This window comes from Tympanuchus pallidicinctus, unplaced genomic scaffold, assembly GCF_026119805.1.
Source record: "Tympanuchus pallidicinctus isolate F22 unplaced genomic scaffold, pur_lepc_1.0 scaffold17, whole genome shotgun sequence".
NCBI classification, from domain to species: domain Eukaryota; kingdom Metazoa; phylum Chordata; class Aves; order Galliformes; family Phasianidae; genus Tympanuchus; species Tympanuchus pallidicinctus.
In genome coordinates this window covers 2,941,884-2,960,304 of record NW_026294690.1, presented here as the reverse complement: position 1 = coordinate 2,960,304, position 18,421 = coordinate 2,941,884, and the positions used below count along the sequence as shown (strand labels likewise).

The window sequence follows — 18,421 nt, the reverse complement described above, 5'->3', positions numbered from 1 at the left end:
CACTTCTCCGCGGGGCTCCTGCAGTGCCGAGTCTGGCCGCCAGAGGGCAGAGCGACCCAGCATAGCGCAGCACAGCTCTGCGAAGACGAGCTCAACCCAGTACAGCCCAGTACAGACCAGCACAGCCCAGTACAGACCAGTACAGACCAGAACAGTCCAGCAGAGACCAGCGCAGAGCTGTACCATCCCCCCAGTGCTATCAGTACTGCCTCCAGTACCCCCACTGCTGTCCGAGTCTGGCCATGCCTGACCGCAGTCCCCCCGGCAGTGACTGCAATGCCCCCAGTGGCAACTCTGAGTGCCCCCACAGCGCCCACCATGGCCTCCTGCGTCACGTCCCCGTGCCCAGAGTCCCCTCCATCACCCTGCGATGTTCCCAGCACCCCACCATGTGCTCTCCTGGATCCCACCCCCAGAGCTCAGCAATGTCCCTGTCCCCAACAGAGCACACACAGGCATCTGTCCCAAAGCCAGTGTTTATTTGGGCGTGCTGCAGGCTGTGGGGAGGGGGGACAACTGGCCACCCCTGCACTCCTCCCCTACAACTATTTACAACCCCAGCGATGGGCAGGATGCCCCATCTTACCCCTCCTGGCCGTGTCCCCATCGTGTGGCCGGTGTCCTGTCCCCAGCAGGGGTCAAGGCCATGTCTCTGTGCCTGCAGCCCACCCTCCTCCCAGCTTTGGCTCCAAAATAACCAGAAGAGGAAACTGAGGCACTGAGACTGAGCTCACCCAGTGCCACCTCTCACTGCTCGTTTGTCCCCTCCCATCACTGGCTCGTCCCTCTGTGTGTGACAGCACCATACCCCGAAGAGCATCCCCCCGTCCTGCACCAGGACCGCCCATCACACCAGGACCCAGAGCCTCACGGAACTCCAGGAAGGGGAGGGACGAGAGGCGCGGTCCGCAGCCGCCCCCAGGTCCTCCACCGTCCCCAGTGCCGGGAGGTGATGTTGGTGTCACCCCAGTGACTATGTACAACCTGCAAATAAATACCACCGCCGGCAGGAGACGGCGGGAGGGGGCAGGGGTGTGAGCATGCGTGCGTGTCTGCCTGCATGGGTGTGGGTATATATATATATTTATTTATTTATAGATATTTTTTTTTAATATTAAAAGGAGGGAAAAATAGACCATTGTGCTAGCAAAGTCCCTGGGGAGGGGTTCATGTGTGCCCGCAGCTCTCTGGCGGGTGATTCCGGCGGCTCCGTGGCTTCTTCTGGTCCTGCAGCTCCTTGGCTTTGAGGGCAGCCAGCGGCTCGGGGGGGCCGGGGGCCGGCGGTCGCCAGAAGCCCTGGCAGTACTGGTCGAGGAGTCCCAGCTCGGGGCGGGTGAGCAGCTGCAGCAAGTCCTGGTAGCGCGGCGTTGGGGCTCCCGGCAGCGCGGCAGGGGGCAGCTCGCCTTGCAGCAGGACGGCGTGCACGGCGCGGGCGGCCAGGACGCGCAGCTGCACCTTGGTCACCGTGTGCTTGAAGTTGTTCTCGGTGGCGGTGCAGGAGTAGAGGCCGCTGTCGGAGAGCTGCAGGGCCCGCAGCAGCAAGCCCTGCTCTGTCCGCAGTGCCCGGCCGCCCTCTGTGCGCAGCTGCGGGGACAGAGGGGCTCAGCTGGATGCCGACCGGCTGGACGCCGTGCACAGCACCCGGCTCCTACCTCTTTCCGTCGGTCGCTGTTGTCCTTCTGCAGCAGCCATTTGACGGTGGCTTGTGGCGAGCGGGGCTGGCACTCGAGGAAGGCGGTGCTGCCCTCCACCCCGTACTGCACCGCCTCCACCGTGTTCTTGTTGGCTGCAGGAGCAGGACATGGCAGTCAGCACACACGCTCGTCCCCAGGCCCCATCTCCCTGCCGAACATGTTGCTCTGCCCCATGCAACTGAAGCATCCAGACGTGTTCTTCCTTTTCCTGAATGTATCTATCCATCCATCCACGGTCATCCTTCTTTGAATCATCCATCTGTGCTCTTCTTTCTCCCCTCCGCATCCATCTACTCCCCCACCTCCCCATCCCTCCATCTTCAACCTCTCACATTTCCATTCATTCATCTACCCGTTCATACATTCATCTGTGCTTTTCTTTTTCCCAGTGTAGACACCCAACCACGGCCATCCTACTCTGAAGCATCCAGCCATACAATTGTACTTTTCTTTCTCTCCAATCTATCCATCCATTTATCCATCTACGGTCAACCTCCTCCTCCTCCTTCTCCTTCTCCCAGTGTATGCACTGTCTATGGTCATCCTCCTCTCAAGCATCCATACATCAATCTGTGCTCTTCTTTCTCCCCAGTATATCCATCCATTCACCCACCCATCCATCCACCCATCCACCCACTCACCCACTCATCTACCATTTCCATTCATTCATCTACTCACTTGGCCATCCATATGTGCTCTTCCTTCTCCCAGGGTATTCATCCAACCATGGTCAACTTCTCCAAAGCATTTATCCACTCATCTGTGCTTTTTTTTCTCCCCACTGTATCCTTTCATCCATCTACCCACCCGCTCATCCATCTGTCCATCCATCCATGCATCCATCCATCCGTCTTCAATCTCCAGTATTTCCATTCATCCACACACTCACCTCATCCATCCATCCATCCATCCACCCACCCACCTGCCCACCCCACGGTGCTTTTCCAATTCATCCCATACTTTTCCAATATATCCACCCAGACGCCCACCAGCCCTCAAAGCCACCACCACCCACTCATCCCACTCATCCCATTGCCCACATTCTCCCACCTCCTATCACTCATGCTTCCCCAGGTCCTGCCCCATCCCTCTGCCCTCTCTGGGGTCATGCCATGCCCACTCACCGTTGGAGTTGTAGCCTCGGCACTGGCGCATGGGGTTGCCGTGCCGGACGTCCTGCCGCCTGCTCCGCCTGAGAGGAGGCAGGAGGTGACCTGGGGTACCTTCTTGGGCCCCCATGCCCTCCCCCAGATCCCCACCTCTTGGAGGATGCTGAGTAGCGGCTGCAGGCCTTGCCATCCCAGGCACAGTATGGGTCGCGGGCCAGGCAGCAGTCAGCACAGGCTTCTCCATATACATCACACCGGTGCAGGGCCAGGTGGGTCACTCCTACGGCTGAGGACACGTAAAGCTGTTGCTGTTGGGGGAACAGAGAGGACAGGGTAAGATGCCCCCTGGCCACATGGCCTTGTGCCCAGTACTGGGAGCAGTGGGGACCGTGCATCCCAGAGCCACTCAGGGGCACTCAGGGGAACGTGGGGTTCTTCAGTGTCATACTATGGTGGCAACAGGCATCCAGGATGTCCTAGTCCCCAAATCTAGCCACACATCACTCACCCTCTTGGAGGAGATGGTCATCACCTTGATGGGTGCTGGCACCTAGATGGGAGCAGGAGTGAAGGACATGGAGTGAAGTACAGAGTGCATCCCCCAGGCCCACACCAATAGCTGGGGGGCTGCTACAAGAATCAGCAGGAAGAGGGACAATGTTGCAGGTCTCCCAGGAACTATCCATGGGACTGGTTGGTGTCCCAAAAGCTCCAGGGTTGGGACAATGACACTTGGTGGCGGTGGTGTCCCATCAGTTCTGGGCATGGGGTGAGCAAAGGATGCTCAGCAGCAGCTGTAGGATAACCCAGCCCTTACCTTGAACACCTCGATCTCCTCCAGCATCAGCTCCTCTGTCTCCATGTCGTCCCGGGGCAGCACAATGACTTTCTGCACCGTGCCCCGATCTGCAAGACACCAGGGTGCCTGGACCTCAGTGCCACCAGCTGGGCACCCGTGCCCTCCCCTCCTGGGAATGGGGTCCTTGATGGGGCCAGGAAGGACCCCCCATGCCCATCTTCATCTGTCTTGGTTGTGCTGTGACACTCAGGTCACCACTCACAGCTAGGAGCTGCCACTGCCCAGGACAGGGGGACAGCAACTGGGATAGGCACTGGGATAGACCAGGATAGATCACGGTGGACAATAAGGAAGGGGAAGCACCGGGCTGGACAACGGTGTTCCTGAATGAGGCAGGAGAGTTGGGCCTGGGCCGTGGAAAGGATGGGGCTGGATGTCCCAGGATGGACACCGAGACAGCGGATAGACCAGCCTGGATGGCGCTGTCCTGAGATGGGCACCAGGACAGGGGACAGGCCACGACACTCCCAGGGTCCATGGCACAGGGGTCTCAGCCCCTCGCCCTGCTCCACCCTGGAGCAGAGGTGCCAGCAGAGGCACCCTGCCCCGGCAGTGCCCGTGCCCTGTGAGGCCGCGCTGGAGCATGCTGCGTTCTCTGCGGTGCGCGGCGTGGGTACCTGTGCCCAGGAAAAGCACCTCATAGCGCCCATCTGCCGCGTCCACCTGGTCAACAGCGATGGTGGTGAAGCGGTAGTTGACGTTGGTGCGCACAACCAGAGGCTGCCGGTGGGCCGGATAGACGGAGTGGTACATCAGAGGGTGCGAGCGCATGAAGTTGATCACTTCGTCAGGGTAGTCCTTGGTTGACTTCATAGAGGGTGTGAAGGTCCCGCCGGGGCACTGCGGGCAGGCAAAAGGCGTTGGTGGGGTCTCCAGTGTCGTGGGACTATCATCTCCACGAGTGCCAGAGGTCTTACTTACAGTGCCTGGCCGGGGATAGGGCATTTTGCCCGTGTAGGGCATCCACTGGTAGTTGGGGCCCTCCTTGTGCGCAAAGGGTCCGTTGAACACCATGCGGATGTCGGCCATGGAGTAGACGCAGACGGCCGAGCCCTTGAACACTGACCTGGCAGGAGGAGTGGCCCAGCCTCAGGGATGTGTGCCACCTACGTGCTGACACCGCCAGCATCCCCACCTCACCCCACTTCCACGTCACCAGGACCTCTACCCACCTCCACAAAAAGTCCCCATCCCCAGGGACCACCACGTCTCAAGGGCACCGCACTCACCCCGATGCGGAGAAGACAGCGTAGATAACAGGATTCTTGGTGTCCTGCGTCTGCTGGATGAAGACATCCTCTTGGGACAGAAGGAAGAGCGTGTTACCCCCAGGGGGTGGCTGGGGACACCTGTGTGGGCTGCGCTCTCCCATGGTGGGGCAGCAATGGAATTCTCAGCCCTCCCAAATGGAAGGTGTGCCATGTCCCCACCCCAGGGCATGGGGGTGCAGATGGACCATCGGGGGTCACCCCGTGCCCTCCCAAGGAGCCCATGCACTCACGAAGCTCATCAAAGTGCGTCTCGATCCCATCGGGTCCAGGCACGGAGCAGACGAGCCGGGCCTTCAGGAAGGTGCTCCATTTGTTCACCAGGCAGCAGTGTCCCCCATCATCGTTCTGTGTCACAGGGACTCAGCACTCAGCCCCACACACCCCACCACCAGCCCCTGTCTGCACCCCGCCACCCCACTGCACACACCAGGCAGATGCGCCCGATGCGGGAATAGACGCCGGGGCTGAGCGGGGCATCTGCAGACTTCTCCCGGAAGAAGAAGTAGAGTTTGTCATCATTCCTCTCGCTGCTGTCAGGGATGAGCTGGGCACGGACGAAGGCAGGGTCTGCAAGGGCACGAAGCAGTGCTGTCAGCCTGGGAACACTCACAGCCCCCGCTGCTGCAAAGCCACCAGTGTGATGGCTTCCCCTCGCCATCCATCAGCCTGTGCCCAGCCAGTGCTGACAGCTCCCCCTCCTCGATCCCTGCCCCGGCAGCCCTCACGCCCAGCAGGACCACCCCATCTGCTCTGCTCTGTTTATTCAGCTGCAGCTCTGGGGCCAGGGGTGCTCTATGGGGGCAGGAAGAGCGCTCAGGGTCACTGGCTACAGGGACATGGTTGAACGCTCAGCTCTGTGAAAACCCATACATAGGCTATGCCAGTGGCAGCCCTGCCTCTCACCAGCTGGGTGCTCCCACCACTCCGCAAAGCCCCAGCATGTCTGTCACCATGCTCCATAGAGGTATCCCTCTGTCCATCTGCTCTAGATTTCCATCCATCCATCCATCCATCCATCCATCCATCCATCCATCCATCCATCAATCCATCCCTTCCTTCCTCTCTCCCTCCACCTATCCATCTATCATCCACCCGTCCACTCATTCACCCACCCATTCATCCTTCATCTTTGCACCCACCTGTCACTCATTCATTTGCCCACCCACCTATACATCATCCATCTGTCAATCTATCTGTTTGTCATCCATCCATCCATCCATCCATCCACTCACCCAGCCTCCTCTTCATCCATCCATCCATCCATCCATCCATCCATCCATCCATCCATCCATCCATCCATCCATCCATCCATCCACCATAGCTGCATCTGTCCATCCCCCCTTCCACTCCAGCATTCATGCACCTGCCCCTGGCTGCCACCTCCGTGGGCAGGATGCAGCAGGACACCACCTATCTCATCCCTACGGTCGGAGCATGGGATCCCCAGGGCACCTGGGCAGATGACACCCCGTACCAACCGTTGAGCCAGCGTGAATTGTACTGGTCTGTCCTCATGGCTGTCTGCTTGCCCATCGTGCGGAAGATGGCTGCATCAGTGCCCATGAAGTCAATGTAGACCCCGGCATAGAGCTCTTCATCTGCAGAGGGAAGGAATCAGGGCCCCAGGTCCCTGCACCTTCTCCCATCGCCCCATCCAGCCCTGGCCAGGAGTCAGCAGGCAATCGGGAGATGTTGCCTATGACCAATCTGGAGAGCAATGGAGGATGCTACCAGCCTGCAAGGAACCCTCAGACAGTGCCTGGTGCCCGAGTGCCTGCAGCAGTGGGAGCCCAGCTGCTTGGGGACATTGGGGTGATGCGGGCAATGTCCCCTCCACCCAGCCCCGGCAGCCATAGGACTCACTTATCAATGCAGAGACGGTGTCCACTTTGGGGTCATAAGAACACTTCCCTTTGCCTGACTCCAGCTTGTCCGGCTCTAGGTAGAAGATATAATCCTGGAGAAGAAAGCAGAACAAGGAGCTTGTGACAATTTCCCCCTCCATCCCCATGGCACATTCTGAGGCAGAGGCCTCTGTGGGATGGAGTGCGGTGGCTGCCAGCAGAGGATGGATGCAGTGGGATCCTGTTGGGGTCTGCAGGGCTCCTGGGAAGTCGAGGTCTGCGGGAGGTGCTCCTCAGTGTATGCTGGGTGCCGCTCCATGCCCTCCACCACGTAGATCCATTATTGCTTGCAGGGTTTCTACACTGCTTCCTGGCCCGTCAGCACGGAGGGATCAAGCTGTTGCAGGAGCTGCTTGGAGCTCTGGGATGATATCAACTCCAGTCCTTTGCAGGCAGGGTTTGGCTGCAGGCACAGCCGCTGAGGAGCTGTCTTCCACCAACATCCACCGGGTGGTTCAGGGCCTGCCACCCCACCACTGGCAGCTGCTCTCTTCGCTGCCACTGCAACAAATCCGGCACCAACCCCTATGCCAGGGTGAAATGAAATCCGCTTCCCGTAGACCACGTGGAACCTCCTGCCCTGCCAGCCCAGGGCATGTAGGGCCAGGCAGGGATGTCCTGCATGTCCCCAGCATGCACAGCAAGGCCCTGCGAGCCTCAATGATAGGACAAGCAGGGTCCCCACAGAATACAGGCTGGAGAGCTGTGTGTGGGGCCACCGCCATCCTGCTGGCCAGCTACAGCAAACCTGGGGACAACAGGATGCTAATTGCAGGGATGCTAGCCATGGGGCTGCTGGCCATGGAGGTGCTAACCTTGTAGATGCCAGCTGTGAGGATGCTAGCCATGGGGCTGCTGGCCATGGCACACTAGCCATGAAGAGGTTAGCCACAGGGATGCTGGCCACGGAGATGCTAGCCATGGAGGTGCTAGTCGTGGAGACACTAGTGGTGGGGATGCTGGCCATGGGGATGTAATCTATGCTAGTGCTAGCCGTAGGAACAACTAGCTTTGAGGGCATGCTAGTTGTAGGTACACTTGCCACAAGGATGCCAGACACAGGGTTGGCAGCTGCTTGAGGCTTTTCCTCTCTCCACGCATCCCTTGATGCAAGTCTTGCTCGTGCCAGCTTCTCCTGGCCCATGGGCACCCAGCCCAGCAGCTAGAGATGGGCACGGCCCTGCTGGTACACCTCACTTTTGCCATCCTCATTGCCACACCATGTTTCTGTCACTGCCACAAGCTTCTCCATCCCCAGTCCTGTTGGCAACCCATCCATGGGACGAGCCACATCACCTCCCCACTGGGCAAGCTGTGAGCTGATGCAAGTGCTTCATTTGCACTGTTGCTTCCCAACTGGCAATCAGAAATGCGTCCAGCCTCAGCACAAGGAAAGAGGTGCCTGTGTCAGAGCTGGTGGCTGAGAGCATCACACTGTGCTCTCCTAATCTGTGCTGATGGGGATGTCCCTCTCAGGGAGGAGGGGACGTGGCAGGGACAGAGACAGGCAGGACCTGTCTGTGCACCTACACGTGCCCTGTCCCATGCACTGACCCATGTTAGTCCAAGGGGAGACACTGTCAGGGCAGGCTGAATGCTGGCTGTCCCCAAAACCTGGGCACGTCACCTCCCTGACTCCACTGACGGAACGAGGCCCCCTCCCCAGGCAGGGCAAAGCAGATGGATGCTGGCCAGGCAGCTGCTCAGCAATACTTTTGTCGACCCTACCAAAACACCTCCAGCACACGGCTCTCTCGAGCACCCTGCCTCTGCAGACAAACGGATTTGTAGGGATGCAGCAAGCCTGGAGACAGGCTGAGGGATGACTGCCACCCCTGACAGTGTCCCCTTGGGGACGAGGAGGAAAGAGTTAGTGAGAGCAGGAGAGAGGAGACGCCGGGCCGGCCGCCGCAGAGCACTTTGCAGAGAGGAGGGGAGGCAGTGGGGGGGGCCACAGCGAGGGGCCCCCAGCCCAGGAGCTGCCGGTGGGAAGAAGGAGCCCGCAGCTCCAGTGCGAGGCGGGACAGCGGCGGCGGGCCCCCAGACCCGTTCCCACCTTGCTTTCTGCTGGTCTCGGGCTGCGGGGGCCATCGGCGGCTCTGCTCTCCCGGCCTCCCGGCTGGAGGGGCTGGCTCGGCGGAAAGCCCTGGGGAGAAGGAGCAGGGCACAGAGTTAGAGCAGGGGGGGACGGAACCCCCGGGCTGGGGGCTGCGGGATGGTGCTGGCAGACTGTCCCCACGGCACTGTGCGTGGCACCGTGCTCTCTGCTGGCTCTGCAGGGACATAGAGCCTCGCCCCCAGGGCTGTCCGATGCTGTCCTCAGAGCGCATCCCTGATCATCTCCAATGCTGTGACAGTGAAATGCCACCGGTGGCACCAGGTTAGAGCAGTCTGAGTGCCTCCCTTTGGCAGTGGTGGAGCACTGGGCTGCCCCATCCTCACGCAGCACCACGTTTCCTTCGGCTTGGCTTGCTCCATGCAGGCAGCACTGCCCTCGAGGACAGGACCCGGGGCAGAGGTCAGCACACCATCAAGGAACATCACAGCGGTCACCCAAAACTTCTTCCACTGCACATCCAACCCAGCACGCAGGGTTCCACAGCCTCTCTCTCGTGTCAAGCTGTGCTCATCAGGGCGGGGTGATGTTCTCCATCATTGGCATCCGAGCATCCCAAGGGACGTGCCACCACTGTCCCTGCTCACTCATGGCACCAGGCCACCACGTTTCTCCTTGTGGAATGCTGGCACTGGAGCAGCGCAGGGAACATCCATGCTGAAGGGCTCCACGCAACAGCACCTCCCCTGCTGGATCGGCGTAGGGCTGGTGTGGGATCCCAGTGCAGAGAGAAGTCCTTGTGCTGCAGAACAGTCTCGGCCATGCTCAGCCTCACCTCGCTGGAGCTCAGCCTGTCACAGTCCCCCAAGCTCCCTGGCACTGGCCCCAGGATGTGCCCTCCTGCATGGGCACCACCGCAGACCCCTTCCCCCCACCCCTTACCTGTGCTTTGCGCCCACGGTTGATGAAGGCGCAGATGGGGTTGTAGGCACCGGTGCCACACACATAGAGGTGAGTCCGGTTCCAGGGCTGGATCAGGCGGATGAAGTTGCCACACTCCCCCTGGGAAGGAGAGGATGGTGGAAGCTATGCAAGGGACCAAGGGCAACATATACAGCAGGATCCTTGGGCTCCATCCCAGTCATACTTGGGGTGGCACTGTAGGGTCCATCCCCCAGAGGAAGAGCTGAGAAGGCAGGAAGGAGACCATGGAGCCAGGAGGACAGGAGGATGGCATATGGCATGGGGCTGGTGCAGGGCAAGAGATGGTGTGAATCACAGGTTGGCATGGGCCATGGATTCGTACAGACCATGGGCTGGTGTAGATCATGGGTTGATGTGGGCCGTGGCTTTGGCACACCTGAGGGCACAGCCCTGTCAGTGGGATGAAGATTTGTGGAGAACTCTGCTCAGCTGGGACAGAAAGGTCAGAAGGACACGGTCACACCTGGGACTGTCACTCCTGTCTCGGCAAGTCCGAGACACCTCGGCCATGACTTTTCCATGAGGGCATGGATCGCCATCAGCGGAGTGGCCACCAGCCCTTTGCCATTCCCAGAAGTGGGTTCATGATGGCCATCAAAGCCCCGGGGACGACTGCGGCAACCAACGGCACGGGGACTCAAAAGTCACTGTGATAAACCAAGCTGGGCCCCAGCAGGATACCAGCCCTCCACTCGCTGGGTGACACTCACATTGCTGTTCTTGCCCGATAGGATGCACTCCTCGATCCTCTGCTGGGAGGCAGGCCAGTGGATCTGCGGAAACATCGGAGATGAGGAGCAGGGCTGCTGGCCCCACACCATCCCATCCCGCGGAGGCGGCCCACGCGCTAACAGCTTACGATGAGGGGCTCGCGGTTGATGTCGTGCAAGTCCAGCGAGAGGACGTAGTCCTTGCTGCCCACGTACATGCGGTCGTGGTCCTCGTCCTTCAGCAGGATGCGGTAGTCACTGGAGTTGAGCAGGAAGTTGAAGAAGTGTGCGGTGCCGGTGGCCTTCAGCTCTGCGGGGCCAATGGGCACACATCAGCACGCCGCAGCGCCCCCGGCCGACGCTCCCCAAACCTCTGCTGTCACCCCTACACTCCTGTGCCCTGCTGTAGAAGCGTCCCCGTGTCCCAGCCCATAGGGACCAGAGCCCCAGAACCCAACTCCTGGGGAAGGGGGGAGCGGAGCCCCCAGCCCGCACCCCCCTTTGGGAGTTATTTTTAGCCTGAGTGTGGGAGAAACCAGTGAAAGAGGATAATGAGGGTCATGAATATTCACAAGTGCAGCGAGGCAGCCAGATGGAAGGCAGAAGTGCTGCAGATGATGTGGGACGGCGCCAAGAAGCACGCAGCAGGGGCAGGGCACAGCCAGACGGGGGGGAGCGGGGGGCTGCACCCCACCTCCCTGCAGCCAGCACGAGGCGTGGGATGGAATGCCCAACGGGTGCCACCATCAGATGCCACCTCCACCAGAAAGCATCCCTGTCTCCCAGTGCTGTGATGGCTGTGCTGGGGCTGGCAGCTCTGGGCACGAGGCAGGATTCCTCTGTCCTGCTCTGGGAAGCTGTGCTACGGGATGTTCCCCCCAGCCCCAGGTGGGGTGGGATGGGACACAGTCCTTCCCTGAGTGATGTATCCCTATCCCTGTCCCCATTCTGTCCCCATCCTCTCCAATGGCACAACAGGACTGGGGCCGCCTCCGTGCCCCAGTGATCACAGTGGGGAATAGAAATGCCCCCATGACCCCTCACCCCACACCCTGCTGCTGATGGACAGGCAGGTGAGCCCACGCCGTGACCTCTGGCCCCCTGCACTGAGCACCCCGTTACATCCCCCAGCCTCGGGTACCCAGTGGGGCCGCTGGTTAGTCGATACGCCCAGTGAGCACATCCCACTGCTGCTCATCCCCCCCTTAATCCCCTTTTAATTGCCCCATTCCACACAGGTGGCCTCCTTGGGAGACAGGGGATCGAGCATTCCTGGTGGGGTGGGCTGATCCGCGCCCACCCCACCCCACTGCTATAGGGCCAGGAGTACGTGATGTAATTACGTCCCCCGCAAAGCACCCCAAAAAGCAGAGCTGGGTGCTGCGGGACCCCAAAAAGCAGAGTGAGCAAAGGGTTAATCCCATCCGGGCCCTGCGGCCACCTCCCCAGGTGCTCCATCACCCATCCTCTGTGCTGCGAAGCCAATTACACCCGCTCTCACCTAATTAGTTTCTAATTACGGGCTTGTAGTGCATTCAACATAATTAGCATGTAAATTACACGCCGTGTTTATATTCAATAAGCGCTCTGCCCGCTCCTGGCAGTGCGGATGGAGAGCCTTTCGGGAGCCCTTCTCTTGATTTTAATCCGGGGGAATGAATTTAATTCACGTGCCGACGGAGCCACGGGGCTGCGCGGCATCGGGGTCCCGGCCCCACACGGCGCATCCCCGACAGCCACACGGCCACCAGGCTCCCATCGCGTGCCGGGATTCGGGCCGTCCAAAATCCCCCAGCCCCAAAATGGGGCGACGCGGTGGCCAGGGGCGCAGGGGTTGGTTGGTTCGTCCCCCTCTGCATTGAACCCACGTGCTGTCATCGGGGCGATCAAAGCGCGGGTGGGTCGCCCCAGGAAAGCGGAATTGCTTATTTGTTTGAGCGTCACTCCGCTACCCCTTGATGGGTTATTTATGATGTAATTAAGCTAATTACATGTAATAAGAGAGTTTCCGTGGCCCCCAGCCAAGCTCTTTTCCCATTTAGCCGCTCACAGGTGGTAGGGAGCCGCAGGAGCGCGGCGGGGGCTGCGGGATGGGATGGGAACGGCTCTGCTTTGATCCCTGGTGCCACTGCGGGGACAGGGATGGGGACAGAGACAGCCCCAAACCCCAGCAGGGACAAGGGACAGGTGCCACGGCGCCCAGATCCAACCCCACATCAAAGCGGGGCCAGCCCCACGCCAGGCACTGGAGCCCAATCCCCCCCATTGGCACAGCCTCCCCTCCCACCCTCTACTCCCCACCCCCCCCAAAAAAAGCAGAGTTGATGGTTGGGTTTTCTTTTCTTTTTTTTTTTTTTTTTCCAGCCAAAAATGCTGATTCATCCCCAGCCAGGAGGGACTGGGACTCTGCCTGTAAAAAGACCTTGTGCCACGGAGCCTGGAGGGGGATGGATGGCTTCCCTGTGTGATCCCACCCCCCAAAAGCAGCAGGGGACCGCGAGGCACCCCTGGGGATGGAGGCGGAGAGAGGACATGGGACACCCCACAGTGAGGATAGGGGACACCCCACAGTGAGCATCAGGGTAACACTGCCATGGCCACATCCTCAGCAGCAGGAAAGCCCTGAACCACCCCAAAGCAGTTCCCCCAGAGGGCTCCAGTGCGGCTTTCCCCACTGAGCATCCCACAGCCACTGCACGGGGTCACATCCCGCCCATCAGATGGACATCCCCAACCCACAGCCCAACAGAGCCCCAAGGAAACCCATTCATTGAGAGCCTCCATCGCATGTGATGCTCCATGACCCCACTGCTGCCCCACACCCAGCCCTGCCGTGCCTTTTCCAGGCGGTTTGCCACCGGCCATTAAGGCAGCGAGAAAGGAAACGGTGCAGGTTGTTGCAGGTAGGGGGCCGCCAGCCGAGCCAAACCGATCCATCCCCCTCCCTCCAGCAGGACCAAATTCATCACCAAAAGGAACACAAAGATACCAAAAAGGTGGTGGTGGCAGAAGGGACGGGTGCTACACAGCCCTTGTCCCCACCGTGTCCCCCCATCTGGCCATGTTTATCAGCAGCCACTGAATGATGCGCCCCACAGCTGCAGCAGCTTAGCCGGGCGCCAAACAGCCATCTGCCACCAATGTCCCCAGTGGGGCAGAGAAACTGAGGCAGGGCACGGGCTGCACTCTGGGATGTGGCTATTATTACCCTTACTAAACTGAGTTTTTGAGTTTTATTTTTTCCTACTAAAAGGTGGGGAGCGGCCCCACGGGGATGGCTCCCAGAGGTGACTGCAGGGACGGATGCTTTGAAGAGCAGCCCTGACCCCGTCTGCCTTCCTCCCGCTGACGCACCGCATCCTCCCCATCACTCCTGGAACTGACGTCCCGGTGCCCGGCGGAGGAAATCGGAGCAGAGGGGGCAGCAGGATGCGCCCGGCACGGGGGAAATCGCTCACAAGCAAGGAGGTGATTAAAAATATCCACCCTATTTCTGGCCGGCATGGCGCTGGGAAGAGCTGCTGGCAACGCAGGGCGGCCCTGCAGCCTCTCCCTCTTCCAGGGCAGCGCAGGATCGCGCTGTTCTTTCCATGTTGGTCATCTTCCTGCCCGGCACCAGGAAGGCGGTGACAAGAGGGTCCCCCCGGTCCCAGGCAGGGCAGGGACGCAGAGCCGGCCCCGTGACACCACTGCCCATCCTTCTTTGTGTGCTTTTCCCCAAACACTCCGCTCACGATAGCGTTTCACTGAGGATGACGCAGGGACTCAGGGACTTGCAGCACACGGCGCTTCCTCCCCATGCCGGGAGGATGCTGCACCCGTCCCTGTGTGTCACCTTCCCAGCAGCACCTTATCCCCTTGTTCCCATGCCCAGCAGGCAGCCTGCCTCTTGTCCCCGTCTGTAATCGCAGCAGCGATCCGTGGTAAAACGTGCACAGGGAGCACATCGCCCCGAGACGTGATGGAATGTTGGGAATTAATTTGTGCCCAGGGCTCACCGGGTGGCAGAGGCAGGTCCCAGCTCCCCCAGAGCCTTCCCATGGGATCCAGTCCCCCAGCTCCCAGGGAGGGGGAAGCAGGGACGCAGCACAGGACCACGCAGAGCCGCAGGGGCAGCAGCGCTGTGCAGGCACTGCTCCTGCCTCTCGCCCAGGCTTGTCCTGCTGCCTCATTCCAGGGATTTTCATGCCGAGGCACAATCCCGGGCTGCGTTTGGGGCTGCTACTCGCTGCGCTCTGCATGGTGCAGGGGCTCTGCTTTGCTCCCCAGCTGCACAGTGCCCAGCCCACACCCAAGCCCCCATCTGCCTCTCATCACCCATCTCCCTGGCTGTGAGGGCACATTTTGAGTGTCCCCATTGATCTGCACAGTGGGAACAACACATGGTGCAGCCCCACATGGCTCCCAGGGCGGAGGATGGTGACATTCTGGCTTCAGCCTGGCTCCCAGCGAGATAACAAAAGCCAGCACCCATCTCCATGTTCCCACCACCCCCCATGGAGTGTCCCCAGCCAGAGATAAGGTGGGACCACCAGGCAGGCACACCAGTGCCCGTGGGGACCCATGGCACCAGCCCACAGTGCAGGGTCTGTGATTCAAGTTCTGCTCCTTTGCTTCTGCAACCAAAAGCCCCGCATTCGGTGGTCAGCAATGCCAGACCTCAAAATGCCAGTGTCAGGGCTGCACCGTGGGTGCCAGATCTGGACCCACACCCCTGATTGGCTCAGGCACTTAAGGGTTAATTAACCCCCTTCCCTCCCACTGTCCCCCCCCCGCCCCCCCCCTTCAAACCGGCCCCCCGCCAGCTCCAGCACTAATACCGGCGCGGCTGCAAGCTGCTGTCTGGAGCCGGCAGCCGGGGGCCCCCCGGGGTGAGGATTTAGGGTTGGGCACCCCACAGGGCTGCAGATCCCAGCGGTGACCCTAGACAGCTCATGGGGTGGCGTGTCCCCCCCCGTCCCGGTCCCCACGGCTTACCTTTGAAGGAGAGCTGCACCCTGGGGGTGGGGGGCACGCCGTCCTTGCCGTGGGCTGCCCGCCAGCCCAGGGTCAGCAGGGTGGCCCAGAGCAGGACGGTGGCTACGGGCATTGTGGGGGCACGCTGGGGGCAGTCCAGGGGGAGCACGCCTGGCAGAGAGGGACAGCGAGGCGGGCGTCAGGGGGGGATGCCACAGCGAGAAGCACAGCCAAGCCCCACTGACAGCATGGGAATGGGCATAAATGGGGAGGGAAGCACAGAACTGGGGGGGACGGGCTGCAGGGTGAGGCTGCGGCATGCACTCAGGTGAGCTGCGTCGTCCCCCCCCGGCTGCTGCCCCCCATCCCCTCCCAGCCCTGAGTGCAGCACAGAGCCGGGCTCACATCTTTCCAACAGGAGGGAAATCTGGACTTCATTATTCCACAAGCGAACACACACACACACACCAAAAAAAAAAAAAAAAGAAAAAAAGAAAAAAAAGGAGGAAAGAAAGAAAAAGAAGGGAAAAAAAAAAAAAAAAAAAAAAAAAGGATTTTTTTTTTTTTCATAAATAAAAGAAGAAGAAAAAAAAAACCAGGAAAAAAAAAAAAGAAAAAGAAGCCGCGCTGTGTGCCAGGCAGCTGGGCTCCCCGGGGCTCCGCACAGAGTGGGGCCACTGAGCTGCCTCCAACCAGGCGCACACACACCGCCCTGCTGTCCCCACAGCTTGGGGACCTCCGGGGGACCGGGCACACACCTCGGGGCTATGGAGCTCAGCTCGGGGCTCGGACGTGCCCGGGGGGCTCAGACATCCGGAGGTGCGCACGGTGCTGCGTGCCACCGCCGCGCTGCGCCCTCGGGGGCAAAGCGGGATGCCACCACACCGAGCCACCTGGGGACTGGCAGTGTCCCCACTGCGGTCCCCAAGGAGCTCCCTCGCGGGCACTGTTGCCGGAAGGTGGCCGTGCAGCGCGTGTCCCCCCCCGGGGCTCCACGTTTCCCTAAATATTTCGGTTCCCTCTCTCTCTCGCCGTGCGCACACCCATTGTGCCGCAGCCGGGGCTCTGCCCGCCGGACCCCCGCTGCTTCATCCCAACCCGCAGTTGGTTGCAGTTAATTCCACCCCCCCACCCCGCCCCCCCATCCCCGGGGCGGCTTTTAGGAAATAATTCTGGCAAATCCCACTGTTGCGTTTGGATGGAGCCCGCGTACGCGTCAGAGACAGGGAGCGAGATGGCAAACAAAGGAAAAGAGGGAGAGGAGGGGAAAAGCTCACAGCGAGGAGGGAGGAAGGGGACGGCGGGGAAGGGGGGGCCGGGGGGAGCCCTGGGGGGGGGCTTGGGGAGCCCCATTGCATGGAAAAGGCCCGGCCGGGAGCAGCGCACCGGGAGCCCTCACCTCGGGGTCAGCGCGCTCCGGGAAACTGGAAACTGCGGCGGGGGGGGCGCATTCCTGGCCAGCTCTGTGCCCCCCCCCCCACCTCGTTCCCTCCGCCCGGGTATTGCAGGGCTGGAGCGGGGCCGGGGGCTGCTCCCCGTTACGGGATGGGATGGATGGGATGGAGCGCGCGGGGCTCGGCCGCTCCGAGGGAACCCCCGCGGGCAGCAGGGAGCGATGTGGGGAGGGAGAAAAGCAAACGGGGTGGGCAGGGGGAGGGCAGCGAGAGCCCGGCGAGCAGCGGGAAAGGAAAAATGGTTAAAAAATAATTAATTAATTAATTAAAAAAAAAAAAAAGAAAGAAAAAAGGGAAAGAAAAGGAAAGGAGGAAAAAAAAAAAAAAAAAAAAAAAAGAAAAAGAAAAGAAAGAAAGAAAAGAGAATCGCCGCAGCCCCGAGAAATAACTTTGCACAACTTCGCGCCGCCTCTCACCCCGCGGCCGGAACCCCCCCGCAGCGCAGCCCCGGCCCCGGGCAGCCCCGGCCGTACAAGAGCAGCCCGAGCGATCCCACCGCCACCGCGCCCACCGCCGTCCACGCCGCGCGTGGGTACCGCCGGAACGGGGGGAGCGGGGAGCCCCGCGGGGATGCGGGGGGCGGCGGGCAGCCCGGGAGCGTGACACGGGTGGGCGCCGGGACGCGGGCGGGATCGGAACACGCGTGGGTGCCGGGACGCGCCTCCGCCGCGGTGAGTTGCGCGGGGCGGAAAGTTTGCGGGCTGCAGGGGCGGCCCGGTCCCCGTTCCCGGCGGCGACAATCGCGATAGTCGCGACGGCGCTCCCCGCCTCCTCCCTCCTCCTCACGCTTACCTTTGCGGGGGCTCAGCGCCGCGCCGGGCACCCGCGGCCCCCCGCCATGTCGCGGCCGCAACTACCGCCGCGTCCCCGGCCCATGGAGCGGCGGTGCGGGGCGGGGCGGGGCGGCGCGGGCGGGGCTCGAACCCGCGGCGGGGCGGGCCGGGGGCTGCGGCGGCGGCCCGGCTCCGAGTGGGCGCCGCAGCCCGTGCGCTCGCCATGGGGCTCCGCTGCCTCATTTGCATAGCCCCGCCCCTCCCCCGCCCCTCCCGCCCGCCGGGCCGCGGGTTCGAGCCCCTCCCCGCTCACCTCCGCTCCTGCCTTTTGTTGAGCCGCGCCGCGAGGGGACGGCGCGGGGGGGATGGGGAGGGGGGGAGGTGGATCGGCGGGCCCCGAAGGCGCGGCCCGGCCCCGGGGGTACGGAGCCGAGCGGGCGGTGGGACGCCTTTGTGTGGCGGTACCGGGGTGCCCGGGCGCAGCGGGAGAGGCGCCGGGGCGGCGGCGGCGGGCGGCGGCGGCTCCGGCGCGGGGAGAAACCGCCCGCCACAAAGAGCAAAGAGCCCCCGGCAGCGCTCCCGCAGCCCCGCGCCGCGCCGCTCCCCGCACGCCCTGCCCTCGGCTCTCCCCGGTGTGCGTGCGGCGCTGCG

General features: G+C 61.5%; 1 protein-coding gene across 2 annotated transcripts; it reads right to left on the bottom strand.

Moving 5' to 3' along the window:
* Positions 1-514: 514 nt before the first annotated feature.
* SEMA3F (semaphorin 3F) lies at positions 515-17,905 on the bottom strand. Of its 2 annotated transcripts, XM_052678775.1 has the most exons (19): positions 17,790-17,905; positions 15,565-15,714; positions 10,737-10,897; positions 10,588-10,650; positions 9,836-9,955; positions 8,894-8,983; positions 6,797-6,890; positions 6,412-6,531; positions 5,361-5,500; positions 5,164-5,278; positions 4,892-4,961; positions 4,584-4,728; positions 4,280-4,502; positions 3,621-3,709; positions 3,312-3,353; positions 2,954-3,111; positions 2,819-2,886; positions 1,653-1,786; positions 515-1,584 (listed from the first exon to the last, which is right to left on the bottom strand). In XM_052678775.1, exons 2-19 carry the CDS (start codon positions 15,674-15,676, stop codon positions 1,168-1,170), a joined length of 2,361 nt encoding a protein of 786 aa, XP_052534735.1. In that variant the 5' UTR covers positions 15,677-15,714; positions 17,790-17,905; the 3' UTR covers positions 515-1,167. The 2 variants fall into 2 exon arrangements, with proteins under 2 accessions (XP_052534735.1, XP_052534736.1); XM_052678776.1 differs by lacking the exon at positions 8,894-8,983 and having other exon boundaries at positions 516-1,584.
* Between the last annotated feature and the right edge of the window lie 516 nt (positions 17,906-18,421).

Excerpts from the sequence above, each read along its gene's own strand:
- SEMA3F (XM_052678775.1), bottom strand. The coding sequence starts at position 15,676 with ATGCCCGTAGCCACCGTCCTGCTCTGGGCCACCCTGCTGACCCTGGGC. Across the intron at positions 8,984-9,835 it reads ACCGTGGGCGCAAAGCACAG|GGCTTTCCGCCGAGCCAGCC; the intron begins GTAAGGGGTGGG and ends CCTTCTCCCCAG. Across the intron at positions 1,787-2,818 it reads CCGAGGCTACAACTCCAACG|CCAACAAGAACACGGTGGAG; the intron begins GTGAGTGGGCAT and ends CTGCTCCTGCAG.